General features: G+C 35.9%; 1 protein-coding gene across 1 annotated transcript in view; it reads right to left on the bottom strand.

The window, feature by feature from the left end:
* The window catches only part of LOC129260901 (uncharacterized), a 29,510-nt gene extending 7,993 nt beyond the window's left edge, over window positions 1-21,517 (bottom strand). Inside the window, exons 1-5 of the mRNA XM_054898900.2 lie at window positions 21,322-21,517; window positions 11,481-11,640; window positions 8,719-8,872; window positions 6,255-6,406; window positions 4,664-4,729 (exon numbers count right to left, since the gene is read on the bottom strand). Coding sequence (XP_054754875.1) covers window positions 4,664-4,729; window positions 6,255-6,406; window positions 8,719-8,872; window positions 11,481-11,640; window positions 21,322-21,452 — 663 coding nt within the window. The 5' untranslated portion in view covers window positions 21,453-21,517. The remainder of the gene's footprint in view (window positions 1-4,663; window positions 4,730-6,254; window positions 6,407-8,718; window positions 8,873-11,480; window positions 11,641-21,321) is intronic.
* Window positions 21,518-22,010: the final 493 nt, after the last annotated feature.

Below are 22,010 nucleotides of genomic sequence, written 5' to 3'. Positions count from 1 at the left end.
CATTACATACTCTCTCATTTACATTACTTTCCTAATCACTTACCGCTTCTACCGTTTATACATTCATTTTATTTTTGTGCATTTTCTGCATCTCCATTTTGTTATCTTCTATCTTGATTTTGAACCCTTCATCAATCCGACCTCATCTCAACGCTCCGATTAATCCTCCTCCCAACATCGCTATGTCGAGAAAGATACAGATTCCCTAATTAAGGTCATTGTAAATTTATAAAGCTTGCAAGGAGTTATGTTTTTAAAGAGACTTGGAATGATAATTTATCTCTTACTTCTTGTATGACGCCAGACGTCTGGTAGAGCCATAAGCTAATGTTTTTCTCATGGGGATCGACCAGGGTATATAGCAATGCAAAACTAATGGGAAATATTACAAGTTTTCTCCTCTGCATCTGACGTGCTGGAGGGCATTCATGGAAACTTTATTTTCGTTGAGATTGTTGGTATATGGGAGAGTATATATATGGAGACCATATAGTTCGTCCACATGAAGTGAATCCTGCTTAAATGTTCACTAAAATATTATCATGGACCAATGAGATCAATACTTTTCTTAGAATCTTCTTAGATGTAACAGACAAATGATCACATGGGCTTTCGACATATATGAATACTTTTCTTGTGAAATATAGGCCTATAGACATCTTCGTTTAGAACAGGTAACCTGTGCTTATTGTTATGATTATTTTGCTTTTTAATTTCATTTTAAAAAAGTGATTTATCAAAAAGATGACTAAGTTTGTGAAAGTTAAGTTCTGTATTAATATGCCTTGAGTGAAAACAATCTGTCAAAGCCATGCTTTATGACATTTGAGTATAACATAAAAAAAACAGATACGGTTAATATTTACAAATAATTGTAACTTATTGCATAAAGTATACCATAGACTGATAGTAATGCTTAGTTGAGCAATTGATAATATATTTTATATCAAAGTCCATTAAAATACATGCCCTCTACACAATAACACTTGCAATCACTTGCAGATTGACTCCTTAGATTTTTCCAGCCCATCCCTAGAAAACATCGATTTTCGTTCTTTCTTAAATAGCACTCTTTGATGTTGCCCTGTCCAGGGCCCCTTTGAACGAACATCGACGCCAAGCTGAAGTCAATTCTGACTGATTGCTTGTGCAAGGACAAGCTGGAGAAAAAGGACTAGATACACAACTTATCATTTCTTAATCTTCATCCATGCACAGGGGCTATCGTGGGGACCTCATCTAGAAATGGGAGAAATTGTTAATATTTTATTAGCTATGTAATAGGGAATGGATTACATGGACTGATCTTTTGATTTTGTCCTTCCATCATTGTTTGTAATGCTTTTTCATGATATTTCCCAGGTTAGGATGATAAAGCGATATAAAATGACGTACTTCTATTATAAAAAAGAAAAAACTTAATTGTTGAAGAGTTTCTTCTGTATTATGACATACATACCAAAACAAAGATAAATAAAGAGAAGGGAGACGATTTCAAAGACTTCACCTATGAACAGAAAATGTGTGTACAGTGCATCTGAAGAACTTATACGAATTTTAGATAAACTGCTATTTACAACCAATTTAAGATTCTTATTTTTTTCCATTTCTTAGTTTAAAATTATAAATACACTCATAGGAGATCTATATAAGTGTGTAGGTCACGTAAGTCCATCATCATTTTTCTACATGGAATGAATTTCGTGTATCGCGATTTTCAATGATTTTGATCAAAATATGACCCGATAAAAGCTTCCCGCATGCATGAATGAAGACATATCGGTGATATGCAATATGCACCGATGCAATATTACAATAGAAACATGTCAATGAACAGGCGACAGTTTCCCGCGCATCACACATGCACCTGTCCGTGTGGCTGTCCAACGAGAATGAAGAACAGGATCGTTCCCATTGCCATAACTTTTGTTCCATTACCTGAGGATTGTATCGGAGATGCACCAGATTGTATGACCTTTCTGCAGAATGCAAACGGGATTTTTTGCATCATTATTTGTGATTTTACCCTTTGGCCACTGTTTGTCAATGTAAAGAACCATGGACCTATAAGAACATACAAGGCCAGGATGATTCCCACTATCAAATATTTTTAAAACGGCCTCAAATCCATACCACTTTAGAAAATCTGTAAGTAACTCACTTGCTGAGAATCAAGAATTATTGTAAACAATTTTCATTGTAATTGTAAACAATTCATTCATAGCATCGTATATCTTGTCAAAAGTGATCTTCCATAACGCCAAACATTTTTATTTGACAATGGTAAATTTAGGCAATCTCTTAAAACTGAGAATATTGAAACCACCAACTTGATATTGTATGCGGTTTCATGGGCACGCATGAAGAGAATTCAAAATGAAATTTTCAATGATTGTGTGCAGTTGGTGTCACCCAATAATAAGTCCACCTATAGAAGATCTTCCACAGAGTGCAATATCATTGATTAAAGGAAATTTATGGTTAAAAATGGTTAAATAAAATTGAATTTCTACATCAGCCCAACATTGATAAGAGTTCTGAACCCCGCAAAGTTTATCTAAATCTCTTCGCGGCGTTGGTCAAACTCCACTTTCTATGCCAGGAAAGGCAGTGGAAGGAAGACTCTTATTCAATGACCCGCTTATTATGTTTGGTTCGTTCAAGCCATAGATGTACCTTATTACCATTGATTAGCAGTTCAAGGTCAACATAAGTGCACCTTTGCACTATTATAAGCAAACCACATTGATAAGTGCAGGACGCGGTAGATCCAGTGTTCATGGTGTTGTTTTTGTGTCCTAGATTCATTGAAATAATCACACTATTGGATTGATTTCAGTGGATGTTGAATTATGTTACCATGGTAACCGCCACCATTAGTGCAAATATATTCATCATCAATGGTAAATTATATTATGAACCCTAAAGTCATGAAAGTATAGGAGTAGTACAGCAAGTACATTGTGAGAGAACCGAAAGTCGATACATTTTAAGTTTTATATCATTACTTTGTCGTAAATAGTTATTTAGTCATGTTAATTTAGAATGCATTCTTACGTTGTTCACCTATGTAAGTAACCGCGTCCGAAAGATCTGCATGCGAACGTTAACCCATGGGTATTACCGCGGAGAGTTATGTGTGTTTTTCACTTGTCTTCATTTCGCGCCTTAATTGGCGACCCAGTCCGTCTCTATCATCAGTAGATATCAACTGAGTTCTTTTAAATTCACCCTGTCGTCTGCTTTCTAATTCCCTCTGATTGCACCGTGGGGTCGCATCTGTCTTACTTTACTTCTCTACCAAACTCCTTGGCATTCTCACCTCTCTCTCTCTCTCTCTCTCACTTGCTTTGTAATGCTGCCTTCACTCCTCTCTTTGCCCTCTATCTTTGTCTCTCTCTCTCCCTCTTTGCCCCATCACCCGCTTTCTATCTCTTGCCATGTCTCAATCCTGATATATATTTCTATTTTATTAACATTTAAATTTGCTTATAATTATTTCCTCCCTCTATTCCTCTTTCTCATTACACACCTGTGCTGTCCACGTGAAAGATTGGACACCTCAACATCTTTCAAACTCTAAAATGTTGATCCAGAGAACATAATCATAGTCTTCACTGCGCCTAATAATGCATTCTCCCATTGTTTTCGTTCACCTTCCATCCCTCCATCTGTCTTTTGTTTATCTTCATGCGAAGGCCAGATGGGTCGGGAAAAGGTCACTCCTAAATTAGCCTTCTAGTATATCACTATGCATATACGTCTGCAGGTATCTCATATTTTTCATTAGTAAATGAATAAATTGGCTTAGCGCAGCGCGCTCTCCTGAGCACTGTGGTAATGTTTTCCTTATCCATCCTCTGCAATTAACATCATGTTGGCAGCATGTTATTCGGAAGGATGGATGATGAAACAGCCATCCAAATGAATCAACAAAATTTGATTTAAACACGGGGTAAATAGCACTTAGGCATTTGGTATTCTGTACATATTTATTAATGGAGATTCTCAGAATTTGTATGCTTTGAACCAAATGTAAAGAATATCTGCCAATCAGTTAAAGTTGTAATTTTAACAACGTTTTAAAAAACATCTTCACTAATATTGCCGCTATTATTTTTTAATATCCCTTAATAAGTAATATTTTTCTTTTCAATATTATCTTTCACTATTGACAAAGTTCAAGATACTCATCTCAACATCAACATTTTTCTCCTCTTCTAAAAGAGAACAATTGTAGCCGATTCGCAAGCAGTTATGAAGTTTGAAATCCTTCTCCTAATAGAAAAGCTGTAAATGGATTGGCGCCAAAATATTTACAAGATCTTGTCATACACCAGCTTGTAGTCTGAGGTCATCACAAGAGCATCTTCTAAAGATCACCATAACACGATTAACCTATGACTATGTTGAATGGTCTTTCTCAGCTGCAGCTCACTCTCTGGGATAATTTACCATTAACATCATTGAATTTGATCATTATAAAAATTTAGTCTTATTATTTTCTAACAATATTTTTTGTCTGATTTAAGTATGATTAATTCTGATAAATAGCACATAAAAATAAATTAGTTAGATCTGGGTGCCGTGAAGATTGAATCTTCGATTGAAACCATGGTTCAAATTAAACACTTGGTTAAAGGCTAGGTTAGAGTTCACTTACCAGAGCTAGAACCACTATAACAGCAGCGGTGACGGTCAGGTACACAGCTAACGATATATCTTCGTTCTAGAAAATAGAAACAAAGACAATACAAGGCTTATTAGCAGGATACATTTTCAACAAGAAGACAACCAAATGAGACAGTAAGGTCAAGAAGTAAATAATGCATGCAAAGCGTGCCGATCAGTTCTAGTTACGGAAGACAAACATGCCCATCATTTTGTTTAGGAAATTAAAATTTTATCTCTTTCTATCAGTAGCGAAATGAGCCCCAAATTTTTGAGGGGGTCAAACATGTCATAGGGGCAGATTCTTGAAAAGCTATATCAAACGGTGCGAGCGAGCAAAAACATTTGTTTTTTTAATACAAAAATATAATTTGGTAATAGATTTTGACGATCATAATTTATTTCACCCTATTCCTTTTCCTTTTCTTTTTCTTGGTCGCGAAAATATGTGGGGTCCATGCCCTTTAGCCCCATCTCCCCCATCTGTATATACGTCAGTGCTTTATATCATTTTCAATTTCGCCTTCCTTTGTCTCCTCTCTCCATCACTATCTCTATTTCTAATTCGAAAAATAAAATAGAGATTATTATCATTAATTTTCTCCTAAACTTTTATAGTCTACGTCACTCAAGTATTTAAAAGGGGCTAAGTACGCCACCCCCTAACAATGTTTTGATGACCCTTTGGTTATTGGTCAGAATTTTTCCCTCCTGGTAAGGCTTGTCAGGTACGCTACTGAGTGACGTCATAGATCACTTGTTTTGGACTCAGCACATTATCGACATGATCGATATTTAGTTTAGAGTATTTTCTAGAAAGAAAGGGTGATTTTGCACTCCTTTTTGGTGCACTTTCACTTTCCCCGGAGAGTGACGAACCACTCGATCATTACACAGTCAACTCGTCATCCTTCACCCTCGCCCTAAATCTTTATACTCTGAGATAATGTTTATTTCAACCACCCTCATTATGATGCAGAGTCTATACCAGACTCCAACCCTGGCAGAACGTGCTCAAAACACCTTTCTCATCTCAATCCATCTCTTACACCAATCCATTCGTGGTTCCTTTAACACAAACAGTATCTAATTCAAGGAGAGTCATGTGCTGTGGCATTGCAATTTCATCGGCAATGTATGTTGAGAAGATATTACTTTACAATTATTCTAAATGACGCGTTACATGCTGGTGTCAATTAAGATACATAAACTATGCAATTGGATTGGTTCAGAGCAAAAAAATGTGTCAAAAATATTAATATATTTATACTTTTTGTTGTGAATTTAGAGAAATTTGAAAAATATCATGTTTGTTTACACTTTGATCATTGAAGCAAATCTCTGTGTTAGATGAATTGAGATATATCTAAGAGCCATTCTTACAAAGGAATTGTTAAAATAATCAGTATGTTGGAAAATTATGTCCGACAGAAAAAAATGACCAAAATCAATCGAATTATTGGTGAGAGTCAACCAATTTTTTAAATATCTAAACTTATTTCTGGTTGGACACATAGTATAATGCAACGGGATCAATAAGAGACAACCAGATATTTCTTTAGAGGATGGAATGGGTTACTTACATGATCACAGAATTTCTCCAATTCTGATCCGCAGATGCTTGTTGGAACGACCTTAGGAGGTTCTGTGGCAGCCATTATAGGCATCACTGGATTGATGGGGTTAGCTGGTGTCGTCACCACCACTGCAGTGTTGTTTGGAGCCTCAACAAAACCTGACCAAAATAAAGTAAAATCCAAGCAGTAAAGGTAAATTGAAGAGGTCAATTTAAGAAACGAACATGAAAAGATAAATCAAAGAACGAGTAAACAGCTATTTCATAATAAGCAAACAAAATTGTGACGCATTTCAAAGGCTACGTCTATCTTGTTCACACTATGTGTGTTGTGTTATTAAATTGTAGAGGTCAGTTAGTGTTAAGATTTTGTTTTACATTAGTTCGGCAGCTTTAAATTCATCACGAATTTCAACAGGCTGACCAAGACTATTTCGTGGTGAACTTTTATTATCGAGAATAGCCTCGGCTATAGGGTGGAGATTTATGTTTGGGAGTTAGCAACCAAAATGGTGGACAATTTAAATGGAGAAAGAAAATGGGAATATGATTTTCTCTTATTAGAATGCTATGCCAATAAGCCCCAACTTTTCTGACATCCACCCCTGATACCGTCAAAGCCGACAAAGTGAGGTAAATGCATGTGTGACGTGTTAGTCACATGATAAATTGCTAAACAGGTGAGGCATTATGTCAAACACGGTTCAGTAATGGTGTTAGAATCTAAACCATTCTAAAGTGTGTGATCAGGTGCTGTATGAATACTAGTATTCTGTTTGAAAGAAGTTGATATTACCCGTATAGTCTTTCCCAACAGGCATTTATAAGTCTTAATAATCATATTTTTATATCCGCATTACTGTTCTGTGCCGAAAAACCATGTAAACGATTGTGTTGAAACTATGATTCAGGGGGAATCGTTGTGGACGAGATTAATTCAATTATCTACTTATACTTTCACTTTTTTTATAATTATTCTTTGCTTCACATTTTAAAAAGTATATGCGGAGAGAATGATCATATTCAATATCATATTTTCTGGCATATTTATTTTCAGTTTTAAACCATTGATGAATCTAAACAAGAGCATAGAAATGGGGATTATTTTTCTTCACGTAACACCTTTGTATTATTGTGTCAACGATTCACAACTGATGCAAGAAAATAATGATGTCGTTTTTAAGGAGGGGACAATGCATCCATGTATTGCATTCATATCAGTCGAAACTTGCTAAAAGTTTAAAATTGACCAGTAACACCGAATTACATTGTGCATGTTCTAAAACTTGGTATAGCATCCTGAACCAAATCGAATATGAATCGACTAAGTGATCATGATAATGTCCGCGTTCGCACAGCTCTATTGCCAATGAAACGCTTCAAACATTTAACATGAAGACATACAATCAATAGGGTCTTCTCTTGACACACTCTCCTATATCAGAACCAGATTTCTGGAAGAAATTTCATTTACGCCGTTACGGAAAATTTCTAGTCTACTACATGATGAAAAGCAGACGAACGTCATCCCTTGAAAAGAAGCGGGAGTTGCTATAGCGACTGGGTATTGTGTTTGATACGCGTGAGCGGTGGAGCGTCTAATCAGACGATCGAACTTGGTATTTTTTATACTAGTATTGCATACGGTATTCGTTCAACGATATAATGTTTCGCTTTTTTATTTTGTATGTCATGTGCAAGGATTCCATTTGGGTTACTAGAATAATGACATGAATGATTTTGCATTTGTTTGCTTATGCGATAAGTTACAAAACTAGAGGATTTATGAGATACTGCTTAGCGCTCACCCACTCCCCCCCCAAAAAAAAAATCATAATCATCAGAATTATCATAAAAATATTACTAAAAACCTTTAACGATGGTACATCGATAATGATGATAATTATTAAGGTGCATGGGATAATCTCCCTCACCTCAAAAACCGCAACCATCCTCCACCTTCTCACCATATTCATCATGGTCATCATCAATCATTGTTATCATCATCATCATCATCATCATCATCATCATCGTCGTCGTCGTCGTCATCATCATCATCATCATCATCATTATAATCATCCCCAATACATCTAAAAATACCGCCATAAACATCACCAACATAATAATAATAGTAATAATAGAAATAATCATCATCATCGTCATCATCATCACCATTAACAACATTCTAATCATCATCATCACCATCATCACCATCATTATCACCGTCATCATCATCATCACCATCATTATCATAATTGTCATCATCATCATTGTCTTCATCGTCGCCATCATCGTCATCATTATCACCATCATCTTCATCATCATCACCATCATCATCACCACCACCACCATCATCATCATCACCATCATCACCACCACCACCATCATCATCACCATCATCATCATCATCATCACCACCACCATCATCATCACCATCATCATTACTATCATCACCATCATCTTCATCTTACCATACTGAGAGAGGTCCATGCATGTGGTATCCAAGAAGACATTGTTCTGGACTTTGCAGTAGGATTGGACCATCAACATGAAGGTGAGAGGCATGGCTAGGATGATACAGCCTAACATCCAGCAAACACACAGGAAATAACAAATCATGATCATCTGGATGGAAGAACAACAATTTTGAGAAATGCGAGTCGGAGACTTTAGTTTATAAAGAGTCACATAGAAAGAGTCTGAGGGTGAATCATAAAGGGAGCATATTATGATAGGACCACGTGGTATGAAAAAATGGCAAAGAACAAATAAAGAGAAAAGAAAGAGGAAGAAAGGGATTGGGAGACACAGAGAGGGACAAACAATTGAAATAAATAAATAAAATAGGAGGGGAGAGGTAAGAGGAGGGAGAAACACAATATAAGGGGAAGAGTTGAAGTGAAATATATATATATATATATATACATGTATATATATATATATATATATATATATATATATATATATAATAAACACAAGTTCACAAGGTTGACTGGAGGTTCATCAAATTTGTGAACTTGTGTTTATTATTCAAAGCTCTTCCTGTGAAGGACATCGAGCACTCTATACAAGGATAGAATTCCCGAAGTATATATATATATATATATATATATATATATATATATATATATATATTTTTATTTATTTATTTAGAGAGGAGAGAAAGATAATGGTCTACGACAAAACATGATCACATTCATAATTATTTTATTAAAAGAAAACGTTAACTTTCATGTATGTTTTATCACTTAGATATAGATAAGAGAAAGCACTAAAATGATTTCATATCTTATGAAGATAGAGAAAACACAGCTAAATCTTACAGAATACAAGTTAGAACATCGATGGCGAGAATAGATATCGGGTCAGCTCAATATATTTGATATTATTTTAGATCTCTTGGCTAGAAAACACGACCCCTTACTCGTCAGAAATAATGTTTGTAAATCATGCAGGCGGGCCATATGTAATGTCACATAACATACATGCTAGGAATGTTTAGACAAGGCACACGAACCGGTCACGTTTTATTTTTCTTTATTAATGTCAATATAGGTTGCCATGGAAATTAGAAAGGGAACACTCGTATGAGAAAGTAGTTTTAAGTGAGTCTTTGTATTACTTCATGTGGCATATTACAAAACAAAATGCAGAGGAGGTAGAATAGTAATATATACAAACATGATTGTTTGATTCAAACAGTGAGCTCAGAAAGAATAAAAACGAAGTAATAACGAACGAGACATGACAAAATGATATAAAATGCATTTCACACACTTGACTAATGAATTTGTAAATAAATAATACTGATCGAAGTTATAAGGAGAAATAAAGAAAAGGAGGATGGAGGAGTGTGAGAGGGAGGGGAGAGAGATATATATTTTCGACATGACTACATTTTTATTGCAGTTGGTGTATTACTTCATTTACTATGTGCAACAAATCGTAAATTTGGTATTCTTTTGTGGAGGGGGCTGGTTGGGTGCATTTACATAAGAATTGGGTATTTACGGATTCTAATTGTTTTCTATGACTGAGAGTTATGATAAACATTTTCAAGGTAAAAACAAAAAAGATATGGATTAATAACTTACAATCTATTATTGCATTCAAAAGCAGGATATTCAAAGGAAAGATACACCCAAGCCCCCCCCCCCCCCACAACGCCTTTCAAATACAACGATTGAATGACATCATTCAGAGTGTGACCTATAACTTTACTGTTACGACTTGCACTTAGCTAATTGAGTTGAATTGAGTCTGATGAGAGCTAGAAGGCTTTAGAAATACATTTATTACTTAAAAGCAACAACATTCTTGCCCTGAATGACAACATACGACAAAAAGCATGTCTGGCATTGATCTTGGTTTTTAACGGTTGCCAGGTGATGGGCGGACAATAGAGAGTCTGAAAATAGAGATGATATTATTTTGAATGAAACGGGGAGCTCAGCGCGAGCAGGGCTCCAAGGCCACCTAATAACATTGTGGAAAAGGCGGGATCAAATCAACTTTGTGCATGATGCTGCATGTTTCATATTATTTATTATATTAATGCACACATGACCTTAGTTGTTATTTTCAATTTGTTCAAGAACAAAGAATAATGACTATTCAAACCGTCCGGCCGTACCAAATATAGAGAATCAAAGTCATGGTTCTTAATTGCGGTATTAGCCACGGTGGAACATCAATTTATAAATTGGATATGAACTATAGCCGTTGTTGTGTGTACCCTTAATCCAGCTGCAGGTAAAAGTTACAAAATAATTCGCGCCTTGGGTGACGTCTTTCGGATGAGGACGTTAAAAGTCGGTATATGACATCTTAATAATACACCTTCATACAAACCTACACACACAAACTGAATTTTCATTGCATAAATAGCAATAAATTCTTTTTAAAAAAGGTCTAGCAGTAAATTCTATATCAAAATATTAAACTTGTTAAAGTACCAATTTCTAGATTTCATAGCCAATCTGAAACGGGTTATCCATACGATATGAGTTCTTTTTGTGTAGTATGTATTACATGCCGTTATTACATAATTCATTTGATCGTGCAATGTATATATTTTAATCGTGAATTTCGAAACGCAGAATTTTAAATCTACTTAAAGGAAAAAAAAGAAAGAAGAAAATACCATTTTCCCACCATAAACGATATTGCTCACCCTCCTCAATTACCCTATCACTGCCCCTCTATTTTGAAACCATAATCAACTTGAGCTTACCACTGATGTTGAGATACGACCAACGCACTTCATGGCTCGCTTGCCACACGCGTTCTTTTTCGATGGTCCCGCAGTCATGCATGCCATGATTAGGAGTAACAGGCCGAAACATCCTATGAGGGACACCAGCGCAATTAAGACCCAGAATAGTACTGCAACTCTGAAAATAGGAAGATAACATTTCGATAAAATGAATGAAAACATAATATCTTTGAGATACAAAATGCAGTCAGTGGCGTTAATCTGTATTTTATTATTCAATTCAATTCAATTAAGTATTTACTTACAAATTATCATTTTCTTTTGACATTACTTCAGTGGCAATTAAAAAAACATCGAAAATATACAATATTATTCCACATTTCTTTGTTTTATAAAACATTTATTTTATTATGAAGAGCGACAAAACGTTTATTATGATAGAAAATGACATCACCCCCAATATTTATATAAATAGCAGTATGCTTTAACTTTATATCGGTATACTAAAAAAAATGACATCAATAAATAATGGCAAAAGTAGGGCCGAAAATGGTTTATAGGTTTATAGGGCAATAGTGCAATACACAAAAAATGTAATAGGGAAATTAGTGAACGCAGAGATGAAATCACACTTCGGGCATGTTGGATGAGACATGCACATATAGTGCAGTCGTGTGCGACAAAATTAAAGGTCGAGTGAAAGGACCGACACGGTATTTTGGCCGAATTTATCCCCAGACGCTCAATCTGACATTTCCCCTGGACTAATGGTCATTAGACAGAAAAGTAAATATACAGGTCAGGGATCAACTCATCAATGAGACCAGCTCGTCTGACCAGGGAGATCTGAACAAATATGAATGACATTTTATGAGCTCACGCTTAATTTCATACCACACCGATTCATTACGGTCAACCCGGCAGTCATGGCAGTATACTTCAGGGCGAGGCCTATACGAGAGAAACCTCGATATTAGTATATGTACATGCATTTAGAGTTCACCAGCTTATCAGTGTAATAATATGGCTTCAACGCGTCATGAAATAATCGTAACTTCAATTATAATCAATTGTTTTGTTTTATTCTAATAGGTTAAATATTAATCTAATCCACCTTGTGGTACTGCAGTGTATAGCTTTATATTGTATAATATCAAATTTGATTGAAAGATGTGCACAAAGAATTCGAGATAAATACTTTTATGGTTTCTATTTATGCACTGTTTTCTTTTCACAGAGAGTTTTGTTAGAAATAGCTACACAGAAAAAAGGGGAAAAATTGCAAATTTTGTTTACACTATGTTTTACATCCTTATATTCTAGAATTAAGGAAATAATAAAACAAAAATGATCTAAATAGTCCAGAAAAAGAGCAGAGGCAAATGTTAAACGTAGTATTACAATAAGGAAACAACAAAGAAACGACATGATTTTCTACAAAAAAATAATAATCATGATGAATAATGAAACACAAATTTGTAGAAGTATTGATACAGCAAATTAAATTTAACCGTGACGTCAATATTGAATATAAAAGATTGGTCGGCATTTTACTCATGTCAGATGATGAAATATTCAATATGTTTAATGACTTGTGCAGAATGCTCGGTGTAATGCCTTACAGGAAGATCTAGGGACTTTACACTCTAAACTTAAGTGTCATTGAAAGTTGATGCTGGTCGTATTAATTTCAAACTTATCTCTACACCAACACCTAACCTCTGCATCCTTAGCTATTTCGCACTTCCTCTCGTTCATAAAGTTCATCCATTTTCTTTTCCCTTTTCCTAAATGCCAAGTATGACCATCTTGATTTTATTTCATCATTTTCATGTTATCTAATATATCTCTTTAAAAGGAGTAAATTGCGTTTGCAATGTTTATGTTGCCATGCTAAATTCTTGACATCACGAAGATAAGTTACATCATCTTCCCTCCCTCCCCCTCTGTCCTTTTCTCCTTCTCTGTCTTCCCCTCTCCCTCTTTTTTCGCATCCTCCCGTTCTCTATTTTTTCTCTGTTCTTCTTTCTCACTACCAAACTCTTCTCAACTTTGAATCCATCAGTCACACCCTCCATTCTCACATACCTCTCTTACATTTTCTTGTATTTCACGAAATATAAATATGTCCAATGTAGATATTTTGTCTTCCCTTTGTCCTTCCCAGCTTTTCTCGATTGTTTGGCATTTACTTTCCTCGCTACTGCATGTTACCATCATCCCACCAGCACTCCTCTCAAAGACTCTACTCCTAAATCCCACAAAAGCTTTCCCCGGATCTCAAATCGCACCGCAAAGACAGTTTCTAGAACATTTAGGCTCATGATATTAGAGAGCAGCATTCGGACAGGAAATCCCGTCTCCTCCGGCACCTTTGTCACTTTGCATAATTAACGGGTTGTCAGGTACCTCAATAAAGACAAGATGGCGGACTTTTTCAGCTATTCAGTCGCATTCACATGCTTCAGTGAATCAGTGGACCATATAACCCTAATGTTCATAATTTGTGTTGCTAATATCAAAATGTCAAAAACACCTTAATTCCACTCAAACGCACGTATCAAAAAGCATCAGAAAGAGAAACTGGACGAAGAGAATATCTAATTAATATTGCAAACCGATTTGGTGATAAATTAACATCGCTGCCTCGGGTGTAAATTCACACGATTCACTCACATAACTATGAAGTTGAAGTTAGGTAGAGGCCAAAATCACCTCATTATATTAATTACAGATTTAAAAAAGCAATCAAAATTAGACGTACAATAAAACAAGTTTTCTTTCATTTTCAAGTTTTGCATAGTTTTTCAAAACAATGATATTGCTACAACACGTAGAATATAACTATGAGCTAACGACGACTTTGCTCATGTTTTCATTATCAATGTGGTATGGAGCAAAGGAAAAATCGGTGTTTATTTAGATGCATGTACTGGCGCCCCTATGTGCACCCATGAATATCCTACTTTTTATAAAGTAAGCATATTTTATTTTTCATTTTGAGGAAAATAAATGTCCGAAGCATAGTTAAAACTGAAATGTCAAGCAACGGTCCCATGGAATTTGAAAGGTATCACCATGCGTATTTGAGGTAGTCTGCTATCGGATGAAGATATTAAACTGTTATGTTTTACGATTCATTCCCGATTCCCATGATACAATCTTAATTTATTATTTGAATAATTGATTTGGTATGTAAATAGTGAAATGAATATAGTAAAATGAACATTGTAAAATAATTAAAAAACAAGCACAGACCATATAACCAAATCACAATTCAATAGTTTTAAAGGATAAAGAACTCAATTATTATTGGTATGTTAGAACATCATGTTTAGATAAGTGTTCGGAATCTTTTAGGAAGTTCTCATTCAGTACCATAAGATCATCCATGGTGATTTTTTCATATTAAATGTGCAGGGATTGAAATCGATCCATTCGTAAAGCGAGCTTGCCCATATGGATTTTTTCTCCGTTTTCTCTTGCTTGAGACATCCCATCGCATGCCTGCAATTCAAGAAAGAATGGAGATTCTAAAATAATAAAAAATAGGGGATGCCATCCCGATCTCTTGAGTGAAACTGAACACACAAATATCCACTAAAAATGTAGTTTTCCATCCCGCACCCCTCGAAGGGGGCCCCACCTAAAGCAATTCCGATGGCTCCAATTTAAATGCCCGCTGCAGCTGAAGAGGAAAAAAAGAGCGGGAAATAATATGAGGGAAAACCAACAGCTATGTGACTCAACTCTGCGTTCTCTTTATTTTCGCTTCTTTCATCGTATCGACCGTATGTTAATTTCAGCCTGGTATATGTGGAAAGGGCAGCAAATGGAATGAATGTTCTCACGCGAGTATATAGGCGAGTATTGGACCTCACGGTTCTTATATACACTAATGGATGTTCATGTTCGTGGTAATGGTGAGCCTATATTGGATTCAGTGTCATGGGAATTAACCGACTTCTACCCCCAAATCCAGATCTTTTATCTCTTTGGAGGTGAAGTAAATTACTTCGAAGGCAGAGTTTCATACACATTATGTAGATTAGGCTATATCCTGTGTTTATTTCTCTCTTCGTTTTCTTTCAAATAGAACTTTCAGGGGAATTCTGTATACCGGGTTTATACGTTTTCCTCTTTGAGCAATGTGTTTGAGAAATGAGAACCAATTTAAAGAAAATAAGAAAGACGAGTACAAAGGATTGGTTTCATTCAGTTTTTTCGTAAGGAAATCTCATTACTTATCGTACCTAGGGAATTCTGCAGCGCTTCTCCGAAAAACGTTCTTCATTATTTTATCCGGGTCCTTTTTTTAAATGAACCGAATACCTCCTTTCGAAACCCCAATTTGATAACACTCTCCACAAAGTTGGGTGTCGAATAGCAGACACCTTTTTTACCGCCAAGACAGCGAAGTTGAGTAATCATTAACACACCTCTCATCGCTTGCATAGCGACATGCGCCGAAGGCTATGGTTATTGGCAAACATTCATGCCCTAAAACAAAGATGACAGTTTACACTTTCAAGCACGTGGTTAGGATATTAAGATATCGAGCGTTTACCTTAGCCTAATATTGTGTCCTACATTATTTTGGACAATCGAAGTAGCATTATATTTGCGGTAGTTCAATGTGAATTGGGCAACGGGAATTTTCCCCTTTTGCCCAATGCAAAATTACCCAGTGATGAGTATGTATGATCCCTCCTGTTCCCCATTTTGAGAATAGAATGATAATAATTTTTTTTTTCGTTTATTAAGTGAAGACCTAAAAGTAACAGTCAAAACACGCATTAAAATTTCCAGGTCTCCACATCGCGAGGTTTCGTCACAAGGCACTCAGTCATGTTAGTAGTAATATTTGCAAACATCTATATTTTCGTTAAAAATTAATTTTAGCGAATCTGATGGTCAGTGAGTTGGGAAGCATTCAATATTCAGTATAGAGATACCCCAATAGTAACCCACAAAATCATATTTATTTTATTTAAAAAAAATCCGGCCGATACGGATGAATATACAGCTAACAGCATGTCTTTTAAACACTCGAACGACAACAGAGCTCCTGAATCATCTAATGTCGACTTCATTTTCGAAAATAGAAAAAGAAGTCAATATTGTAAGGTGTGGACACAGGTAAGCGTGAAAAAATAGAAAGTTTGGCATGTCAATCATTTCAGTCGTGAGATACCGTATGGAGAGGGACCTTTAAAACAGCATATACGTTGGTACGATTTGCCACGTGGGTCGTGTTAATTTGATTGCCTTCTCAAATCCAAACCCATACTGAGAGGGCTGTCAGTCAACGCTCTTCCCATCTCTTGAGGAGAAGAAGACGATCAAATCATAACTATCTACAGAAGATCGAAGGGTGAAGAGTAAACTGGCCGAAGTACTGATAGGGAGAGAAGAAGATGAGCAAGAGAAGATCTTTAGGGTGAAAGGGGACTGGCCGAAGCATCAATAGCATGGAGATTAGAGAAAAAAGGAGCATTTCTACAGAAGATCTAAGGCTGAAGAAGGGACTGGTCGAAGATTCGATAGGGGTATATGAAGACGAGCAAAATCAAAACTATCTACAGGAGATGTAATGTTGAAGAGGGGACTGGCTGGAGCATCGATAGTATGGATATGGAAGAAAAGAGGAGCATACTCATTATCTACAAAAGAAAATCGAAGGTGATGAGGGGATTGGCCGAAGCGTCGATGTGGGAGGAGAAAATGGTAAACTAAAACAATCAAGTTCTTAAAATAGTCTACAGTGGTGAGAGGACTAACCCGAAGCATCGATAGAGATACAGTAAAACGTCATTACTATCTAAAGAAGATCCTGAAACTAAGGTAAAGGACTGGCCGAAGGATAGAAAATAGAAGAAAATCTAAGCTTTCTACACTCTAAATTCCAAGGATTCAAAATAAATCCAGATCGGCTGTGAATAGTGACCAGTCAAATTTTAGATTTAGATTTAAACCTTGTTGATTTAAATATAAATTAAAAGATTTGAATTTAAATCTTTTGAGATTTAAAAGTTAATCCTACGTTAAGATTTAAAACAAATTAAAAATTCGTCTGGTCACTATTCACAGCCGATCTGGATTTATTTTAAATCCTTGAATTTAGAGTGTAGAGAAGATCTTAAATCATCTAACATGTCTAAGGTAAAGAGGGGGCTGGCTGAAGCTTTAATAGGGAAGAAAGACTAGAAAATCATAACTATCTACAGAAGATCTAAGGGGGAAGAGGGAATTGGCCGAAGCTTCAATAGGAGAAGATAGAGATAGAGATAGAAATAATCATAACCATGATAACTATCTATTGAAGATCTTAAATCATCTAAGATAAAAAGGGGCTGCATGGCTGTAGCATCGATATAGGGAGATCAGAGGAGCAAACTTAATCTCTGTAGATGATCCTTAAACATCTAAATTGAAGAGAAGACCGACCGAAGCAATGGCAGGGAAAGAAGAAAAAAAGAAGCAAATCATAACTTTAAGATCGTGAAATCACAAGGTGAAGACGGAACTTGCCGAAGCATCGATAGGGGAAGAAAGAGGACCAAACTATATATATAAAAGATCCTGAATTCATACTGTATAAAGAAAAGAGGGAGCTGGGCTCCGTAACACAAAGGTTAGTGATTGATCGTACGCTTGATTTTCACGATTGATTGAATATTGTAGTCAATGGAATCAATGATAGAAAAATGTTCTACGGTCATTGCTAAGCTTTTTGTTACGGAGCCCTGGTCACAGCTTTAATAGGCGAAGGAAGATGAATAGAATTAATCACAACTATATCAATAGAATTGTGACACCATTATAAGTTGAAGAGAGTACTGGCAGAAACATCGATAGGGGAAAAAAAGGAACACATTATAAAAAAAAACTAAAACGAGGTCCTGAAACCATTAGAAGCATGTAAACTGAGCAAGAGACTAATCTATCGGAATGGGAAGAAAAGAAGAAAGGTGGCAGCAGCCAAATGAAGAGAAATTGAACATTATTGACAGAGATCATTTTTAGTTGATGGACTGAAAAAAATGGTCCATCGTTGACATACAAAGTATAACGTTCTATGAACTGGCATATTACAATTCCTAGTTAGAGAAATTAAGGGGTCAATGTATCCTACTTCATTATGGCATGGGAAAAGAGGGGGTGTTGTCTTCACCCTCCTACAAGCCTGATGAGAGCCTTCTGTCGGAATTGGTGGTAAGGGATTGACTCAAAATAGCCCCACGGGTGGATGTAACGAATCAAAATATCAACTGTAATAGAAGACGAACGGGGAACTCCCTCTCTCTATCACCAACACTGAAACTGTTGAGGTTTCAAGCTGTAGTCTTACAATCAGGTCGAATAGAATCATTTGAATTCATACTGTCAGTTTATAAGTTTGGCTGATATCAGGATGAGGGTAGGGAATGAGGATTGGTGATTTCAACTCACCTCTGAATGGGAATTCTAAAAGTCTGGACTATCAATTCTCCATTAATTCGATATATCACCATAATCAAACACGAGAGTAATGCATTTTCAATTGCATCAAAATGCGACAACATTTTTAGATAGTGAATGAATACCAACCCACCATTCCCCCAAGTGAATAGAAAAGATTAAAATAATATAGCTTACCGCTGGCTCGATATCTGTGTCTGTTTTAAGCACTTGCATTTAGTATAAATTTATTCATTATCAATACATTACCCTCATTCTCCTATATATCCCCCTCTCTGCCCATCCCATCCACTCTCTCCCTCCACCATGTCGATATATGTCTCTAATAAATCAGTCTATCAATAATCAATCAATTTATTTAACTACCGATTTATATTTATCCATTTTACCTTTCTGGTGGGTGTTTCATAAAGCTGTTCATAAGTTACGAGCGACGTTAAGAACGACTGGTTACCCTTGTGGTAACTGGTATACACCAAATGTTCATTGGTGATGATTAGCTCGTAAAAGGGTTCATTGGTCGCTCCATGTTCGTAATAGGTCCATGGTCGCTCTTAACTTACGAACAGCTTTATGAAGCGCCCTCAGGTCTATCCTTATTTATTACTATTTGCACACATTTGTCGTTTTGATGTCCATCTACATCATTATGCATGTCCTCCTCAAACATGTTCATGTAATCATCTCTCACTCTTCCAGTTACCATATTTCTCATGTCTCTTCTACTTGCACACATAATCTATTCGTACCATTTTAATTTTAACGTGAAACAAATCTTTTACATACCCCTTATAGCAAAGTTATTTTCGCTGCTTTTTAATAATTGATATTTATCCCAGACAACTCGGGAAGACCTTACATATACACAGAGATTCCCCAAATGGCTTAAGAGCAGGTCGAACTGTCTTTCCCATCTACTAAGTAATTATGCTGATGGATTGATCAATCAATTTATGGTTGGTCTTTGTTTAACGTAATTACCCAATACTAAACAACGCCATCACTCAGAGTCAGACGTCATAATGCACTAGGGATTTCAACGATGCGCTCGAGTATCAAAGGCAATGATAACACACTACTCTTATTTTTAAAAAAATGAAGAAAAAATACGAAGTAAATTTCGAATCCATTGTCCACGTCTAGAAGAGTATCTTAAAGAGTGCCATTAGGAATCAGTTGTTGTAGAGTGATTTTAGAATTGTTTAAGAGTTTTCTGAGAAAAAAAATAGTCCTCTCTCTTTTTAAATAAATTATCTTTGTGCACACTGTCCATGGAGTCACTTTCAAGATCGTTTAAAATAATAGAAAAGAAAATATAAAACAAAGATTTGCTCTTAAGTTATCGCTAACCTTTCTTTTGAAATGTAAACCATCAATAAAGTATTTTAAATGTTACTGTCGGTTTGCATTTAATGGGTGCAAATAATCTACAGTTTTTTTTACTTACCTATCTCTTAAAATCTCATGTATTACTATTCATTCGATAGGAGATATGAAGCCTATACCATTATTCATACAATGAATTATATAAACTACTTTCGTCATCATCTAGTGAACTCGGGTAACACGTGAGAAACACATTGCCAATTTAGATCAAAGATAAGTTGCATGCCCACAAAATTCTGAGTTGTTCATTATGACCTATGTAACATGTGTCACTATAATTTTTCTCCATCGAAATCCCACACGCAGGCGTTCACACAGCGATAGTAACCACACCCGTTATCAAAGATCTATGATGACGATGCGGTCTGCATCATAGTAAATGGAATAATAATTTGGTGCAGTAGGTCTATGTCCATACCACAAGATCAATAAATGACCGGACATACCAATTTTGAGCTAGAAATATAATGGATAGATGTTATTAGCGAATAAAGGGCTGAAGTTTTGGATACGGAGCAATTATTTCTGATTTAACGAGTAAGCGAAGCAAGCGGGACTCCAAAACCTATATTTTTGACAAATGTAATATATTTGGTATTATAATATCATTTCAAATTGGCTATTACTTCAAATATACATCCGCAAAACAAAATCAATATAAGGTGGATCAACTAGTTAAGATATATGAAAATTTATTCGTTAACCAACCACATTTAAAACCCAGTAGTAGCCTCTCGGATTTGTAGCTAGGCTTCGTTTGACTGAACTATAATTAGGACTCTAACCAAGTTCAAAACCTTATTGTCATGGTCTTTATAATTGTTTGCCATGCCCAGCCCAGGTGATGACAATTTACAAGGTCCACTCAAACATGGAGAAGGTTCGGGTGGGGGAGGGGCTTGTCACATTATACATATAAAGATCCTGTCAATCACGGAAGGGATATTGAACAAGTTTTCCATAGATCTCCTACACATCACTTAAAAATGATATAGTCTCTATTTCATCTTACCCTTGGTAGAACTTGCTTGGTTGCTTGGAGACGTTAGGGTCGAGATGGGTCCCTTGGAACATTTCCTCTACAGTACTATCGATGAGAAGTATCTCATATGTCATTAGCGCCAGCCCACCAGCTAGGACCATCAGAGCGAAGATAGTTGCGTAGGGGACCCGCCGAAGACATCGACATAACGCGTAATCACAGCAATTCACTGGAGAATAATAATATAAAAAAAGGGGGAATTTATCATTCGATATGTTCCCAATATATCAATATCGTGGTGAAAAGAGGATTTAGGATTGGTGTCAATATTGATGACTGTATTTAGATATATCATTTTCGATTTTAATCATAACAAAATTAAGCATGCCAAGGTTGGTTCTGTATCCTCCAACCCTCTTTACATTAATTACATCTTGAATTCTCTTCATACCAAGAAAATTATAGTCATCATTGCTACCATCACCACCACAACTACCACCACCGAACACAATTATCACTATAACCATCATCATCATCATCGTCGTTGTCAGTAACATCACTGCCACTAACCATCGCCACAATAGCTCTTATCTTTAAAATTTTCTGCAACATCTAAATCGCCATCACAATACACGACCTACATTAATGTGACTGACAGAATCACTTTTATTGTACTCCTTTATGTCTGGTGCAATGACCATCTCTTTTTACATCTTGCC

Source organism: Lytechinus pictus, unplaced genomic scaffold, assembly GCF_037042905.1.
Source record: "Lytechinus pictus isolate F3 Inbred unplaced genomic scaffold, Lp3.0 scaffold_19, whole genome shotgun sequence".
Lineage (NCBI taxonomy): Eukaryota > Metazoa > Echinodermata > Echinoidea > Temnopleuroida > Toxopneustidae > Lytechinus > Lytechinus pictus.
This window is presented reverse-complemented; position numbering and strand designations above follow the sequence as displayed.